At 39.9% G+C, this 16,412-nt stretch overlaps 1 protein-coding gene across 1 annotated transcript in view; it reads right to left on the minus strand.

Annotated features, from left to right (window-relative positions):
• Window positions 1-9,904: 9,904 nt before the first annotated feature.
• ADAMTS6 (ADAM metallopeptidase with thrombospondin type 1 motif 6) overlaps window positions 9,905-16,412 on the minus strand; it is a gene marked incomplete at both ends in the record, with an annotated part of 308,213 nt that continues 301,705 nt past the window's right edge. The window contains one exon of the mRNA XM_080703170.1: window positions 9,905-10,014. Within this exon, the coding sequence (XP_080559296.1) occupies window positions 9,905-10,014 (110 nt within the window). The remainder of the gene's footprint in view (window positions 10,015-16,412) is intronic.

The raw sequence follows: 16,412 nt of genomic DNA on the forward strand, positions 1-16,412 counted from the left end.
CTTTTCTATATGAATGTGCATAGGATTCCAGGAAGAAAATCACTCTGCTTCCTTTCCTCAAGGAGAGATCACTACTTTGCAAGCAACTCCAGTGCTCTCCTTACTTGCTGTGAGAAATAAATCTTTCTCCATTTTTTCATTTTCTGGTCATGCTTATTGGCTTTGCCCTCAACAGGAGGAGAAGGAGAACCTATTGCATTTATAGAAGTATTCTCTCTTTTGTAAATGTTTAAAATTTTCTAAAATAAATAAAATGTAAAAAAAGCTGATAGTTTCTTATCCAAAGTAAAGGATAATAGTGTAGAAAATCCAGTAGTGTAAGAAACTTATTTTTTAGAATCCTCCACTTTTATAAAGGATATTGCTTTAACCAAATACATAATTTTTTTACTTTTTTCATTAGAACTCTCGGAGGGAATCTCTGTCTGTCTTACAGGCATTTTCTTTTAATCAACTATCAGCCATTGTGTTATGAAGTTGATAGAAAAGATCAATCTGGTTAGAATATTTGTGGGGTTGGGGTGGGTGGGATTTAAACATTATTTTTAAAGTGAAGTTTTCATCTTGATCCAGAAATATGATCAACTCCAACAGGGTCCATAGCTGTCATTGTGAACCTCAGGAAAGAGGAATTCCTGGCCACCCACAGAGCCTTTCAAAAGCTGTTTAGATAAAGAGGATGCAAATTAAAAATGATTTGGTTCTTTCAGGGAGAAAAACAATGTAAAAATTGTGGATGTTAAAGTGAATTTCAGCAAAAATGTTGGTAAATAATGTTTAATTTGTATCTGTTTTATTAAAAAACCCTGATTAAAATTTAAAATTAGATAAATAAGGAATTACTTATCCTCTTCAAAAGATTCACTCTTTAAATTCCTTACAATATTGGCATTCTCCCCACAGGTTTAAATATTTGTTTACATATCATTAACAACTTCCTGGAAACCTCTGGAGGAAAGAAGACCAAGGGAGGAGACATTGCTAGAGGGTTGGTCGGTCTATTCTGCTAGTTAGGGGCAAGTCAACTGACCAGCTCATTTTGGGGTTACCAAGTCAGTAAACTGGACACGATTCAAACATAGGATGGAGCACACTTAAGCTTGTGAGCACTGGGGGCACATCTGCATGGTACCAGTCCTCCAGTGTGGTGGTGAGCAAGCACAGCTCTGAGCATTGCACACTTGGCAGGGCCTTCATTAATGTTGCTGACAGACCTGGGCTAATTAGCCCCTTTGGAAGGAGAGCTTTCCTCGAGAGGCTCAGGAAAGGTGAAGGTGAAATTAGCTGTTGGCTAATTTCTGGGGAAGCAGTTTGGCTTCCTGAGCTTAAGGGTTACTCAATCCTCTGAGATGTCAGAGATCTTTCTTCACCCTGACAGATAACATACCATTTAGGTGGTCCAGCTTCATGCTAATTTTAGAAATAGCAAAACATTTAGCAAAATGTTGCCGTGTATATGAATTTTATAATGAATTTGAATTACAAAGCAATGTCAGTCATTTTAAGTTAAAAATACTGACACTTTTGTACCCAAATTGTTGCGGGGGGTGGGGGGGTGTGCGTGGTGTGTGTGTGGGGAGAAGTAATCCCCCTCACCACCACCACACAAACAGACAAACAGAAAAACCGTGGATTCTTGTCCTAAGCTAAGAGTAAGTATTCATCGCTTGGACAGCTGCTGAAGATTTAAAGGAGTTTATTAGAAAGATAGAAATACAGAAAATAGAAATACAGCCCCACGAATGAGTACACCAAAGGGCTTACACGTGGACCGGACTTTTTATACCCATGACCTCCATCTTGTTTGCGTGACTCTGAAGTACCCAGTAAGGTACCTCCCCTAGTGAGGTGTGGTGGTGTCTCCTTTCATGAAGAGCAAGGTCAAACCCTGCCCCATCCCCCCTAGATCATCATGTAGATCTGTCTTTAGAAAGAGGAAGCCCTAGCTCTCCTCTATTGACTTGTTAATTACTTTGAGCTAGGTTGATTTACACTGGAATAGCTGCCTGTTTTAGGCGGAAACCAAGTCCTTTCTTTATCCATGTCTGCCTCTATTTTAACACAACTATTTTGAAATATACCAATTATTTTCTTTTGAAATATATTAATAATCAAAGCTTTCCCAAATCTTTCTAGGCCATTCCCAATACCGGCACACAAATGAGTGTCATTCTTCAAAGAAGCCACTATTCAAAGCATGTTTAAAGTTTCTGGTATCAATCTACATAACATATAAGTTATTTGGGGCCAAATTTATCATATGCAAATTTCTCCCCAGATTTGAATTTGAGTGAGTTCAGGCTTTTTTGAGTGAGTTCAGGCCTTTTCGGACATCAAAGTGTCTACTTCTCTACCCTGGGAGATGGTCTGAAGAAGCAATTTTAAAACTGTTTTGAGTGATGATTTTACTGTTGGAATGAAGACAAAGTGGTCTCCAGTGGTTACATGGAAGAGGACAGCATTCACTTGCATAATTAAGTTCTAACATGTTGATTTTAAAAGCCAGACATAGGGAATAGTTTGTACAAATAATTTCTCCAATTAAGATTAAGTGTATGATTAAAACAGTGGGTTTCACTCAGAGCTTCCCACATTGGTGGGGAAGAGCCCTAAACACATCAGGAACCAACATCTTTCTGGCTCAATCTCTACTCAGAAACTTCGGATCCAAATGTAACATCATGTTATATTCTTCTTTTATAATTTCAACATATGATTCCCCGTTTTACTCTCAAAATAAAATGCTTAATTGTTTGCTTTTGCTTTTTTCTTTATTGTAAAACTTGAAACCACAAATCAAATAATTTCTTATTGTTATTAGTTTGGCTATAATAATGTTTTTCTTTTCTGTTTTCTTTTTTCTTTCTCTCTTCTTTTTTTAACCCATTTTCATTCATCTACTATATTTTATACAGTATATTCAATAATGCTCCTCCTATATGTCATTATTATCTAGGCACCTAGGATGGCCTCTCAGATACCATTTTTTAAAGTTAGGATATCATTCTCCTTTGCTGTTATAGTAATTATAGATACATACTACCAGAAAATAATTTTTATTCTAATAGCAATGCACATGACAAGCTGAAGCTAAAGTTCTATTTATTGACGTTAAATTCATTGTAGTGACTTTAAAAAACACCAAAATCAATGATATTAAAAGAAGGGGAATTCTGAATGTAGTGGCTCACACTTGTAATCCCAGTGCTTGGGAGGCTGAGACAGGAGGATCTCTGGTTTGCAGTCAGCCTCAGTGACTTAGTGAGGCCCTCTGCAACTTAGTGATTCCCTGTTTCAAAATAAAGATTAAAAAATAGGGCTGGGGTGTAACTCTGGGTTCAACCCTCAGTATCATAAAAAATTAAGAGGAAAAAAAAAGGGGAAGAGCATAGTATATGTAGTATATGCTTTGATTGCAGGTTTACGTGTATATTTGAGCTCCCGCTTTCCTTTTCCCAAGTCTCCCGAGTGACCTGGCTCAGGGAGAAGCTGGGGTAGAGGGGCAGAGGCGCACATCTTGCCAGGCTGGGTCGGGCCACGCAGCTGCTGGCCTGGGCACGAGCGTGGGCGGCCACCTGCGGCTCCCAGGACAGCTGTTTGGTAGCTGGCCAGCCAAAGCCCCTTCGCTCACTGGGTAGAGGCAGGAGGCCAGTGGGGCGGCCAGCACATTCTGGCATGGGCTGAAAGAACACCTGGTTCCACTCTAAGGACCCACCACAGAAGGTCAAGGAATGTGTTTGCTGGCGGCAGCCTGATGGTCCACATTTTTAAGTCCCAACGAACACAGAGAAGAACCCACCTTTCTTCCTCAAAGCTTATCCCAAAGCCAACCTGGGAATCATTCTGTTCTTGTTATGTTGAAACAGGTCAGCTAGACCTTTTGGCATGTCTAAATGGTGTGGGGGGCTGTCAGACAAGGATGGGCGCTATGATTTACTGAAGGGGAGCAGTAAAAAAGCCCTAAGTCGTATTTGGCTGCTGGATGCCCTGGTAGACATCTGTCATCCTACACTGGCTCTGACCTTCCTTTCCTCCTTTTTCCACGAACTCTAACTACATGCTAGAAACCACTTTAGGTCCTCACTTGTAATTTTGTCATAAGACACCGGATTTCCACACTGAACAACACCACCTACCAAGACAGGCGCCCAAAGCTCACCCTTTCTTGACCCCAGGGGCCTCTTCCAACCCTCTATCCATTGTTTCCTAAGAAGAAAGACCCTATTTCTTCTGGCCTGATGAATTGGTGTCTCCTTCCAGAGGAGCATCCTCCCCACCTTCCTGAGCCAGATGACTGGGCAGCTCCTCCACTGTGTAACACGCCTCCCATAGGCTCTGTGACCCTGGGCCACTTACTCCATCTCTCAGAGCCTCTGTTTTGGCCTTGTAGATGGGTATTGATAGTATCATCTTCCTAGATTTGTCATAACTCAGTGACGGAGCATACATTAAGCACCAAGTACAGGACCTGGGTACCACAGATACTCAACAAATATTAGTTGTAAGAAGGATAACCATGTCTGGTGCCACTCTCCAGACACAGGAGCCCACAGCTAGCCTGGAGTGGCTCTAAACTGGGATTTCTGGTTACCGCCTTTGTGATCCCAGCAGCCCCTTCTCAGAATTACCACGCTACCAGCAGGAATTTCAAATGAACACAGCCCTGTGGGCCTATAAGGTGATCTGTTACACACAACTGCCCTTGCTGGGACACAGATCAGGCTTTCCCAGAATCACATCACCTTTTGTGTTCCTGAGGAAGGCATGATGAATTCTGAGAGACCTGTAGCAGTGGCATAACTTGACCCCTGCAGTGGCATAACTTGACCCCTGCAAAGTGAAACCATTTTGCAGGGTGAAGTATCCAAGCTGAGTTCCTAGAAGAGACTGCTTGACTGACTTTCACAAGTTTTAAGGTATGGGAAACGGTCTGTCAGGCATGAGGTTCTATGCCCTAAGGTAAATGGAAATATTTGGGATCCCCAATCTCTGGAGCCAGGGACATCAGATAGTACTGGGCCCAGCTTGGTGTCTTGATGGTGAAGACAGGACACTGTCATAGGAACTGATCACCACCTCTGCTGTTCAAGGCTGTCAGCTGGCTGCAAGGAGCCATCTGCTAAAAGAATCACAGGTATCACCGTGGTCTCCTCAGTTCTCAAACCACAGCTCCATTTCTGGCCTCAGACAGAGAATACAGATGACCTGAGGGATACAAATGCTTGAAACAACCCTCTGAGGGGGAAAAAATGGGAGAAAAGTCCATTTTCCTTTCAAGTTTGGACTTGAGGTTTCAAAATCTTAGGTACAAAACCATTGTGAACAGCTGTTCCTTTAAAAAGCATGTGATGATCAAACATTCTGATGACATGAATGAGAAAGAATTCCAAACACGGCTTATCTATCACTTTACTCCAGTGACTGATCTTTTTCTCTTTCCTTTGACCACTTTGAATTTTCTAATCCTTCTGGGCTAAGATCTTTTATTTCAGCCCCGCCATTACATTTATTTTGTCTTTCTTTTAAAAGTAATACATCATATCCCAATTATGCAAGTTCCCTTTTTTTATTTTGTTGTTACCAAGTTTAATACCTAACTTTCCCCTACTTCACTTAGAAACCCCCCCGTCCTTTGGGAGCATAAAGTCTTAAGGACAGTGTCAGCATTCCCTGGGGAGTGGCAGACTTTCCTCGGTGGACAGATTGTCTGTGGGGTCAGTACTCAAGATAGGATAGTGTCCTTTAGAAATTTAAAACAAAAAGCATTTATTTGGAAGCTTTAAAGCAACTGTAGATAAAAAGATAGACTCCAATCTAAGGAATCAAAGCTTAATCATGCCTTGTTTCTTGGTATTTCCCCCTCTATACCCCTTAACAGATCTAACCTTTACAAACACAGTGGGAGGTTAAAATGGTGGTACCCATTAACTGAGTATTCATAATATTTTAGCTACTTTGGGTCTCCTAGGATGACCTGGGGATTAGTCTCCCAAGATGAATAATCTCATTTGTCTCAGCCTGATTTACTTTAAGTATAAGACTGGGGTGGGGGGTCTAGGGGTGGGTGGGCTAAAGCACCACCATACTTGGACATTCTACATCTTCTTATGTAACAGATTAAGTTGTCATAATAAAAGTATGCAAATAGCTAAGCATGAAGGAAGGTCACCTTCAGATTTAAAAGTTTTCTGAATGACTTTTGGATATTAGTGTCCCTCAACTCAGCAAAAACTGAGCCATTTGTTCATCTGGAGCCTAAGGGGAAACATCAGAAGGTGGAAGAGTATACCCACCATATTGTGTTACCATGGAGTCTGTGCAGAGAAATCCTTCAGGTATGGATTTATTGCTTGGACTCTTTCCACCGTGAAATATCCTTCATCTTCTGCTATACTAAAGAATTTACATGGAAAGAAAAGGAAGGAGGGCAAAAGGCTGTTCACCCGGTGGTTGAAGGTGTGCATCAGGGGCCGGTCTAGACTTCCTTGAAATAGCTGGCTGGTGAGTGGCTGACGATTCTAGAGATGTAGAAATCCTGGAGCCCTTACATTTAGATATAACTGAAATACACTTCTGTGGGTAAAATCCTTGAGGGTAATAAAGACACAGCAAATTATCTCAATGCTCATACACTTAGTTCTGAAAATGTAAGTGGAGCATCCCGCAAGATATACAGATTCCTTCTACTGCAAGTTTAACAAAAGCTTTTTAGGGAACAGAAAAATTTCATCTGAATCATTCTTACAAGCTGAACTTTTATTTTTTTTTTCTAAATTATCTATGTTAAAAAAAAAATCTGTGTCTCGTGTGGAATTTCACTCCATCAAGTGTTACAATGATGTTTTTTTCATTTTCATTACAAGCAGGAAAATGGATGTAGGACAAGTGTTAGGAAACATGGCAATAAATTAGAATATAATTTACAAAAGCAAAAAAGTAACAGTGTACCACATTAATACTGAGTATAAAATAATAAGCAACAACTAATCACAATAATACAAAGGTAATTTCATTCTGTATTATTAAGGATACCTATGTGACATTCACACAAATAAAAAAGTTCCTAGTGAAATGGACTATTTAGAAGTCATGTTTATCTCCAGGGCTTTAATCATTTGGGTACAATTATCTTTTAATTTTGGTAGGCTCTTATACCAGTGGCATATACTGCTCCTGGCCATGGAGTACCAGTTTCCTTGAGGTTTCCTAAGGCCTATATAACTTCATTACTTTCAGAGCACCTGGTGCAATGGCCCAGCTTCCACTGACAATCCTATTGCTATTATTTAGGAATAGAGCTTCATGGAGAAATGTGGGTGGCTATAGAGTAGCAGCAGTATTGTAACATGCTATAAAACATGATTTAAAAAAAAAAAAAAAACCTTGCTTAGCTATAAATTCAGGGCCTACCTGAAAATGCTTAATCCTATTATGTTCTGTGCTTGGTTTTCTCTTGAAAGGCAGAATGATGCTGCCCCAGGGAACATGGTGACCTCGGTGCTGGTGACATCCCAGAGGAGCACAAGCTGCCCATCTCTTCCAGCACTGGCCAGGACATTGCACAGTGCCAGAAGGTGGCCCGTGCAATGTTAGTTTCCAGGTAAAGTTAAAAAAAAAAAAAAAAAAAAAATAGCCTTTAGTCAGTAACCTAAGACATCTCTTTTAAACAAAAACATGAGCTGATATTTGTGTTGGTGAAAACCAGGCCCTGATTGCAAACCTATGTCTAAATAGCCACAGACATCACTCACTCTATTTATTTATCTCACCAGAGCACATGAGCACCGAGTTAACTATTGTCTAAAAGAACCATGCTGACCCTGGGCTGCCTTCCTTCATGGAACCACTGAATGGCTGAGAAGGCACTTGGGCTGCTCTTTGAAGGACAACACAGATGGGGTCTGGGGGTAATGTCTCTTACAGCTCTTTCTGAACAACTCAGGAACCACGGTGTCAAGAGACATCTATCAGTGTTCAAGAACACTGCTACCAGTGTTCAAGTACAAGTCAAGAGAGAAGCAGGTAGTGAAATCTGGATGCTCGTGGCTGAGTGTAAAGAAAACATCCTGTGTCGACTCTCCGCAGCAAACCCAGAAGTTAAAGATGGCTTTTGGTGCCTGTGTCATTTCTTCTCAGAACAACAACAGAAAAAGAACCATCTACCGTAGGTCATAGAACATGTGATAGACCCACGCGCAGGGTGTGTAGCTTCAGAGCACAGTGGTGGAAAGAAGGGATACATGAGCTCTTCAGCTGCAAACATGAGCTTTGCGAAAGTGGCCACTCAGTTTCGAGTTTTAGGTGTTGGGGCGCACGTGGCATACACATGTGCACAACAAAGGAGGCACGCTGGACACAAAGCACGGTCCTCAAGAACCTGCTATCAGTGTTCAAGTACAAATATTAACATAAACATGTGCCCTTTAAAAAAAAATCCAACTGTTGAGTCTTGACGAGCAGGATGTGAAACTTGAAGGTGGGGAAGATATGAGCTAGTCATTTTTTTAATTTAGGTGGATGTGATTCTAGAATTTGACTTGCCCGAGAAACTGGGTTTCACATTTAATTGCCATTAAGAGTATCCATAAAAAATACAAAAGACTTGATTGAGTGACTCTTACAATTATGCTTCATGATGTCTAGTCTTCATGAGTTTTTCTTCTTTGGTTGTTATCCCTTGCCTACTTTAAAACTCACAGAAATAGCACACTTATGTGCTTGCACACTCATCTATCCACACACTAGAAAGCGCCCGCACACACACATATATACACACGCACACACACTTGCTCTCATATAAATAAATGCCCTTCTCCCGTATCAAAGAAGGGACATCTGGAACCCATCGTTATTGTCAGCAAATCGCAAAAGGGTCTGCCTGGTTGTTACCGAACCAGTCTATCTTTTGCATGGCATCATCCTAAGAAGCCCAACGTGCGTGCAACAATCCGACAGGCAGAAGTCGTGCTGTGGCTGGTGAGGATGTAAACACAGGTGAGTTGGGGTGACTCAAATTTAAGTAAGGCATCCTGTGTGATGGCAGCAAAGAACCTGGTACTTTAGTCTCTACTATTGCCCAGGTCTGGCTTCTGCATGAAATCGAAATGTTTTTCTCTTAAAGTTTTAATGGAAATCTCAGCTTCACCCGCACAATGGCAAGTTGGCCACAGTCTTTTAGCACTGAATTTATAGACTTGCACAGCTGCAGCAACTGATGCACTGCTTTAAACCAAGTCCCTCATTGTTCAGTTTAATATAGTTTTATATATGGCTCACAGCAGTGTTCAGAACAGGGGATTATTCCTAAGGAAATTAAGTGGAATGAAGAATAATAATACAAACTTTCATTGCTTTTGATTTATAATTGCTCCTTAAATTACAGTTCAAAGCCCGTTTTATAATTTAAATCGTGGTGCTGTTGCAGTGAGATAAAGTATAGTAAATATTTTTAAGCTATGACTTAAGAATTCTGAATCTTCTTTACTTCCATAGTCGACCAAGTCATAACAGCTACATTTTAAACAGTTTTAAATACAAATGGATTCAGTGTCATGGCTAAGTCCATAATAAAAATTATCTTAATGGTCCAAGGAGGTAAACAGGCTATTGGGTTTACTCGAAAGAACACAAACGTTCCACAGTAAGCAAGTCTCCCTGTGCTGTTTGGATCTCTCCAATCTGGCATTCCCTCCTAAAACCGTGTCCAGCACTTTGGATCAATAAATCCCACTTCACAGAAGTTAAAATAATATTGAAATCCTGTCAGCGAGGGCTGACCAGTGGTTACGTTTTCCACAGGGTAATGCTTTTGCAAGGACATCAATCCTCTTCCTCTGGGTGGCTTTCCTTGATGGACACGTTTCCACGATGAAATGACAAGGCTCTCTCTCTGGCTTGCCGTGGGTCAGTGTCCTTGGCAGGTCTTACAACACATCTGTCTGAAGTATGCTCGACTGCAGAACTTGAACTTCAGCACCAGTGGGCAATAAGCCACTTTGTTCACATCTTTGCACTCTAACGAATGGGGGCAGAAAATGGAAAACAATTAGAGGCACATAAACAAGAACATAAACAAGCAATGAGCCTGGATGTGCAGCAGGGACCCCCTCTGGGCCAATCCACCTTGGTTTCCACATGCATGTGGTTTTTGTTTTTGTTTTTAAGCACACTCTGTCTGGTACAGCCTACCAGAAACATTCTTTTGATATATTTTAACACAATTTTTTTTTTAAAAGTTTGCAAGGCTTTTCTTCCAGACTTTTATAAGTATGGTGCATGCCCACTGTGTCTTGAAAGAATTACCATTTGTTGGGATAAGTGATCACTTTAGACAGCTTGGAAACATGAGTCATTTTTCTTACAGCGCTTTTATTGCTTCTTTCTCAAGGGTTATTTTATTCAACAGTGCGAGGTTATCCAAAATCAAACATGAGTTGCATTGTTTGATACCAAAGTACACATGTCTCAAGAGAATCTCTGCATCTGGAAGACTCGGGATGGGCCGAGTGAATGAAAAGGATTGCTGACAGTGGCCTAGATTCAGCACTGCACTAGACAAAGAGGAACGCTTTGAGGGGTTGGCCTCAAATGGCAGCAGTCTGCGGGTTATGGAAACATGTAGAAATGTCTTTTTTTAATTTGGAAGTGAGACATGGCCTCCTTTTTTCCTATGTGTATTTTCTCCCCAGTGCTAGGATTGCCACAGTTGCAATCTGCAGTTCTTGCAGCCAGAAGGTGAATAAATGATTCTTTTCCTGTCATCCTTCAAGGCCAGTTACAAAAGAGCAGCTGAGGAGCCAGTGTGGGAGAAGGGACACCAACTCTCATTATCATTAGCTCCCCCTGCCACGGATACAACCCCACTGTTGCTGATACTGAAGACCCATCAGCAGGCTCCAGGTCACTGGTTATCTGTGGATTTTTAAATACTTTGTCAACCTAGCAATTAAATTTTCATATGCCACCCAGAACCAAAGCTCCACCCTTGTTTTTCCAGGTGGTTATACTGAAGCATCCCGGGTAAACTGTTTATGGTAATTTGGACTCAGTCAGGGCACTGAGTAAAGTTCATTTCAATGGAACAGTTTTTGTTGGTTTTGTTGTTATTTCCTTGCTGTTTTCTGGCTTGAGAAGTTCACTTAAATTCTCAGATCAAATACCTGGTACATGAAAGCCCCATGATAAACATGAAAAATGAAATGCAAAGAAATGGAAAATTTTCCAGTTCTTATTATTAAAAAGTAAGGTAATAATCTTACCAATCTCACTTTAAAGGCTCTCTCGGTGAAAGTCTTAACATTTGAAACTGGAACCCCCAAATCCTCTATAAACATAAGCTCTGCCACCGCCTAACTCCCTTACCCAAGATTTTATTTAAAAAAAGAGAATAATATTTAGAAACATGAGCAGAAACTTTTCATACTAGGATTCTCAGTAAATTTTAAGTTTTGGTTGAAAGAAGGTAGAAAGAGTATGAAAACTTCTTTAAACTTTGCACTTAAAAAAACACAAAAAAATCCAACATTTTTAGCTATCAGGGAAATGCAAATTAAATCTAAACAGAGATTTCATCTCACTCCAATTAGAATGACAATCATCAAGAATACAAATAACAATAAACACTGGTGAGGATGTGGGGGGGAAGGAATGCTTATATACTGTTAGTAGGACTGTAAATGAGAACAAACATTATGGAAATCAGTATGACACTTCTTCCAAAGACTAAGAATGGAACAACTGTGTGACCCAGGTGTATCACTCCTCAATATTTATCCAGAAAAATTAAAATCACTATAATATAGTGATGCATGCACACCCACGTTCATAGCAGCACAATTCACAATAGTCAAATTATGGAACCAGCCTAGGTGTCCCATCAACAGACGAGTGGATAAAGAATATGTGGTATAGACACACAATGGTGTTTTACTCAGCTGTAAAGAATGAAATTATGTCACTTTCAGAAAAATGGATGAATCTTGGGAGCATTATGTTGTGAAATAAATTAGACTAAGTCAAAGATCTTATGTTTTATCTTATATGTGAAAGCTAGAGAGAAAAAAAAGAAAAATAAAATCCCCAAACAGTTGGAGGGCAGGAAGTTCATGGAAATAGAAGGAAAACCAGTAAAATAGGGGAGGGAGGTGGAGAGGAAAAGGGGAGGTATTGGGGAATGAAATTGACCAAATAAGTTATGTACGAATATTTCACAGCAAATCAAACGGTTATAAATAATTATAATACATCAACAAAAATTTCTCAAAAATCATATTTGGTGAATGTGAGTTGAAAAGACTTCAATTTTTTTTTTATTTGGGGGTCATGTGTTATTTTCTTTTCTTTTAATCTCTGGTGATGACCAGCAAAATAATTTAAAAAGTTTAGGCTAATATGGGGTATTTATTTATTTATTTATTTATGGTACTGGGGGTGGAACCCAGTGGCTTTCTACCTCCGGGCTATACTCCCAGACCTACTTTTTATATTTTATTTGGAAACAGGGTCTCACTAAGTTTCTGAGAGCCTCACTAAGTAGCTGAGGCTGGCTTTGAACCAGGATCCTCCTGTCTCAGCCTCCCAAGTTGGGGGATTACAGGCATGTGCTACCACGATGGGGAATTTTTAAAAAATCACTATTTCCAAGAAGAATCTATTGTCAAGGTAAGACAATTACTAAAGTGGGGAGAAAACCTGAGCATCTCCTTGTCGAGAGATACAGTGTCACTCATCTTTAATCCCAAATCATCTGTCTCGAGGAGGCAGCCCCTCTTCTATTCTGCAACTGAGTTTGGTGGGACTGCTTAAAGTATAAAAAACTCTGGCTTTGGCCTTCGTTGCCAAAATATAAAAATGATTTAGTTGATAAACAGATAGCAGAGGACTGGTTGTTTTAATAGTACAAGGAATAAAATCAGAAGCCAAACTGCCTGGATTTAATCCTGGCTTTACCATTTGCTAACTTTATGACTCTGAGCAATCACTTAACCTCTCAGTGCCTAAGTTTTCTTCTTTGTGCCAGAGGAAAGATCACTGACTCTCACCTGTAACAGGTGTAACAATGCAGATATCTTTCATATATCAACTAGAGCAGTGCCCATGCATAGGGAACGTTTGGTAAATGGAAGATGCCAAATTGCTATTTATTGCCTGATGCTAGGAAGGAAGCAAGGGACTACACTCTAAATTTCACAGTGAGGATACAATATTTGGATTACTGATGAGAAAATATGCTCCAAAGATACAAATTGGTTAGAATTTTTTTTTAAAAAGGAGATATTTCCTGGTTCAAAATTTTATTGGGACATTTATTACTCCATTTTTGAAAAAGTTGCTGGACCAACAAAATTCTGAGTTGAGCAAAATACAAACAAATTCAAATTTTTTTTCCTTTAGACTTTGAGACCTGATAAAATAATGCATAATAAATAAAGTAGAATATTTATAAGTTGCTTTTCCCTCCACCTACCCATCCACCCACTCATTTAGTCTACTACAAATATAAAGAGTGAAGGATGTGTTCCTTAGATGGGTGCTGTTAAGACTATCCTTTGTGCAAAGGCCTAGAGTACGGTCCGTCACCTAGGGGCCATGCTGTATCCAGCCTCAGGCTGGGCAGGGTGTCTGGCCAGTGTATCCTTCTCTGAAATTCCCAACTCCCTTTAAAACCCATTGAGTCCCAAGTATTCAATTCTATGTAAGATGATGGGACTTAATGGGTTAAAGTTATTTCCCAATTTGTTTAGAACTAATCCTTTGGGGCCTAGGAGCAGGTTCAGGCTCAGGGGGGTAGGGCTGATTATGAACATCTTCTAATCTGCCTGTGGCAGCAGTGTGACCCAGCCCAGCAGGAAGGGCCAGGAGGGCTGCATACAGGTGGGTCTGGGGGTGAATTCAGACACTGCCCTTTCTAACATTTGTTTGTTCTCTGCCAAATTACTTCACTATCCTAAAATCTTCATCTCTCAAATGAAACATGATAAGCTCTGTTCACAGGACACGGTGAGGTTTGTATGCGACAATGTGTATGGTATATATAAAGCATGTGCCATGGCACCTGACTCAGAGTAAGCCCTCAGCGCATTAGCTCTCATTATTAATGCCAAAACATTTGCCTCTGGAAAGAAACATCATGGATTCTGAGAGATTCCTGTTAAAATGATTGTAGACTTCCATCAAAGGATCCACATTTACACAGAAACAAATTAGCAGCATGCTATTAAAGAGAGAAGAGATATATTAAGATGGGGGCAGGGAAGAAAAGACCTGGGGAAGATGTAGGGAGGATGGACCTTGATGAGACATTAGTATGGAGATGCCTCAGCTGAACAAAGGCATTTAGCCTTGATGGGGTGTGGGGACTTTTAGAGGGAGAGCCCTGTGGAAGATCCAGGTCCTACATGTAGGCTTAGCCTTCTAGGAACTCTCCTACCAGAAGAATCTGTTCAGTACAAAACTTTGGATTGACTGAAATCTATTTATCCATGACTGGGCTCTATTCACTCACTCTTTTAATTGTACATGAGCTTAATTTGGTAACAACAGTATTGAAAATTATAATTTATCTAATACTTTCTTTATTCCAGGCACAACCTTTAAGGAGGTTTATATATTTTTATGTTGATTGTAAGTATATAAAATGTCAGCTTTACATAGACAGTAAAACCTAAACTCATAACGGTGATGAAACTCACACTGGGTCATACAGCTAGCTGGCCAGAGGCAAAGCCACTCTCACTGTGGCAGCATTCTTGCTTGGCATCTACATGCTAAATGTTTCTGCCTGCCTCTGACTATGTGCTCTTGGCTAGCACCACTGACCAGTCAACTTCGGGGACATCATCCATCTTTTGTATTTTGAGTTTGCTCTGCCTCCTCTGAGAAGGGGAAAAAAGTTTTTAAAAAAGGTTTCTAGGTCACAGGCATTTCGAGTAGTCTGAATTACCTCTTCCTACTTTTCTACATGTTATCTTCCTCATTAAGTTTCATAGAATTACATGGGTAGAAAGATAATTTTAGATACAACAAAAAGTTTTAAAGAACCGTTATCAGAGAAGCTGAATGTAATCTTCAAGATCTTAGTACCGATTTAAGTTATATCGGTGCCTTCAACCCAGGACCACTGCCTGCTTGGTTCAAAAAGACAGATTTGCTTTGTTTCGGGCATGCTTATTGACATGATGCTGATGTAGTTGAGATTCTTTCATTGGACAGCCTCCTCAAAACTCTTTAAAACTATGAAATAATCGTCTTCTCCTCTTGAGTCAAGACACAATGCAATCTACTTTTGTGAAGAAAATAAAATTCTTGAAAATTTGCATAAAAATGTTGCATATAAGTTACATTTTCTCACCCAAATATGCTGTTTTAATTTCTGGATGGTCTTCAAGTAGCATCAACTTCTAGGTAATACTTAAAAGATTTTAAAACTAAAACTTTATCCTAAGTAGCATATTATTTTAATTTTTTTAGTTTCGGTAATATGTTCTGCAGTTGATCTACTTTGAAGATTTGGTCTTTACAATCATATTTTATTAATGCAGATACACTTATGTCTATTGGTTTTTTATTTTTTCTTTCACAGTGCTAAGTAAGAGTTGACTTACATACCCAGCTCTCTATTGCTTTTTATTTATTTTAATATTTTACTTACTTATTTTTATTCTGTGTGGTACTGGGGATGGAACCCAGAGGCTTTTCTACCTCTTGGTTATATTCCCAGACCTATTTTATACTTTATTTAACAGGGTCTCACTAAGTTGCTTAGAGCCTCACTAAGTAGCTGAGGCTGGCTTCAAACCTGTGCAATCCTCCTGTCTCAGCCTCCCAAGTGCTGGGATTACAAGCATGAGCCACCATGCCCAGCTTTATTTTGAATTTTGAAACAGAGTCTCATTAAGTTGCTGAGACAGGCCTTGAACCTGTGATCCTCTTGTCTCTGCCTTCCAATTGTTGGGATAACGAGTATGTGCCACTGCACCCTCTATTGATTTTTAAATAGTAGAATCTGAGCCAGCAGAGTCACAGATTTTAATATAAAAGACTCTGATTTTCTCATCTACTATCATCATGGACCAGGTAAGTACCCTCCTGGAAGGAGAACAAGAAGACACTGTACCTTTTTTCTTCTTAGGATACTGGAAGAGTAAGAAGTCCTCATGCTGTGGTTTCTAGAAGACATTTTGTGGACTTAGCTACTCTCTTCTCTATTCACATTGCACCTCATTTCAGAAAAGAGGTAACACTTTATCTAAGGCCAGAGACTTCTGGTAGGAATGACAATATAGGGAGTCTTCCCAAATTCTCAGGGAGTCTTCCCAAATTCTCAGGGAGTCTTAGAAACACACCAAGGGCTTGAAGCCAACCTCTATGTCCTGCAACAGGATAGGCCTATTAGCAGAATTTGAAGTAATTTG

The sequence above is a fragment of the Muscardinus avellanarius genome (assembly GCF_963383645.1).
Source record: "Muscardinus avellanarius genome assembly, chromosome: 1".
In the NCBI taxonomy this organism is placed as follows: domain Eukaryota; kingdom Metazoa; phylum Chordata; class Mammalia; order Rodentia; family Gliridae; genus Muscardinus; species Muscardinus avellanarius.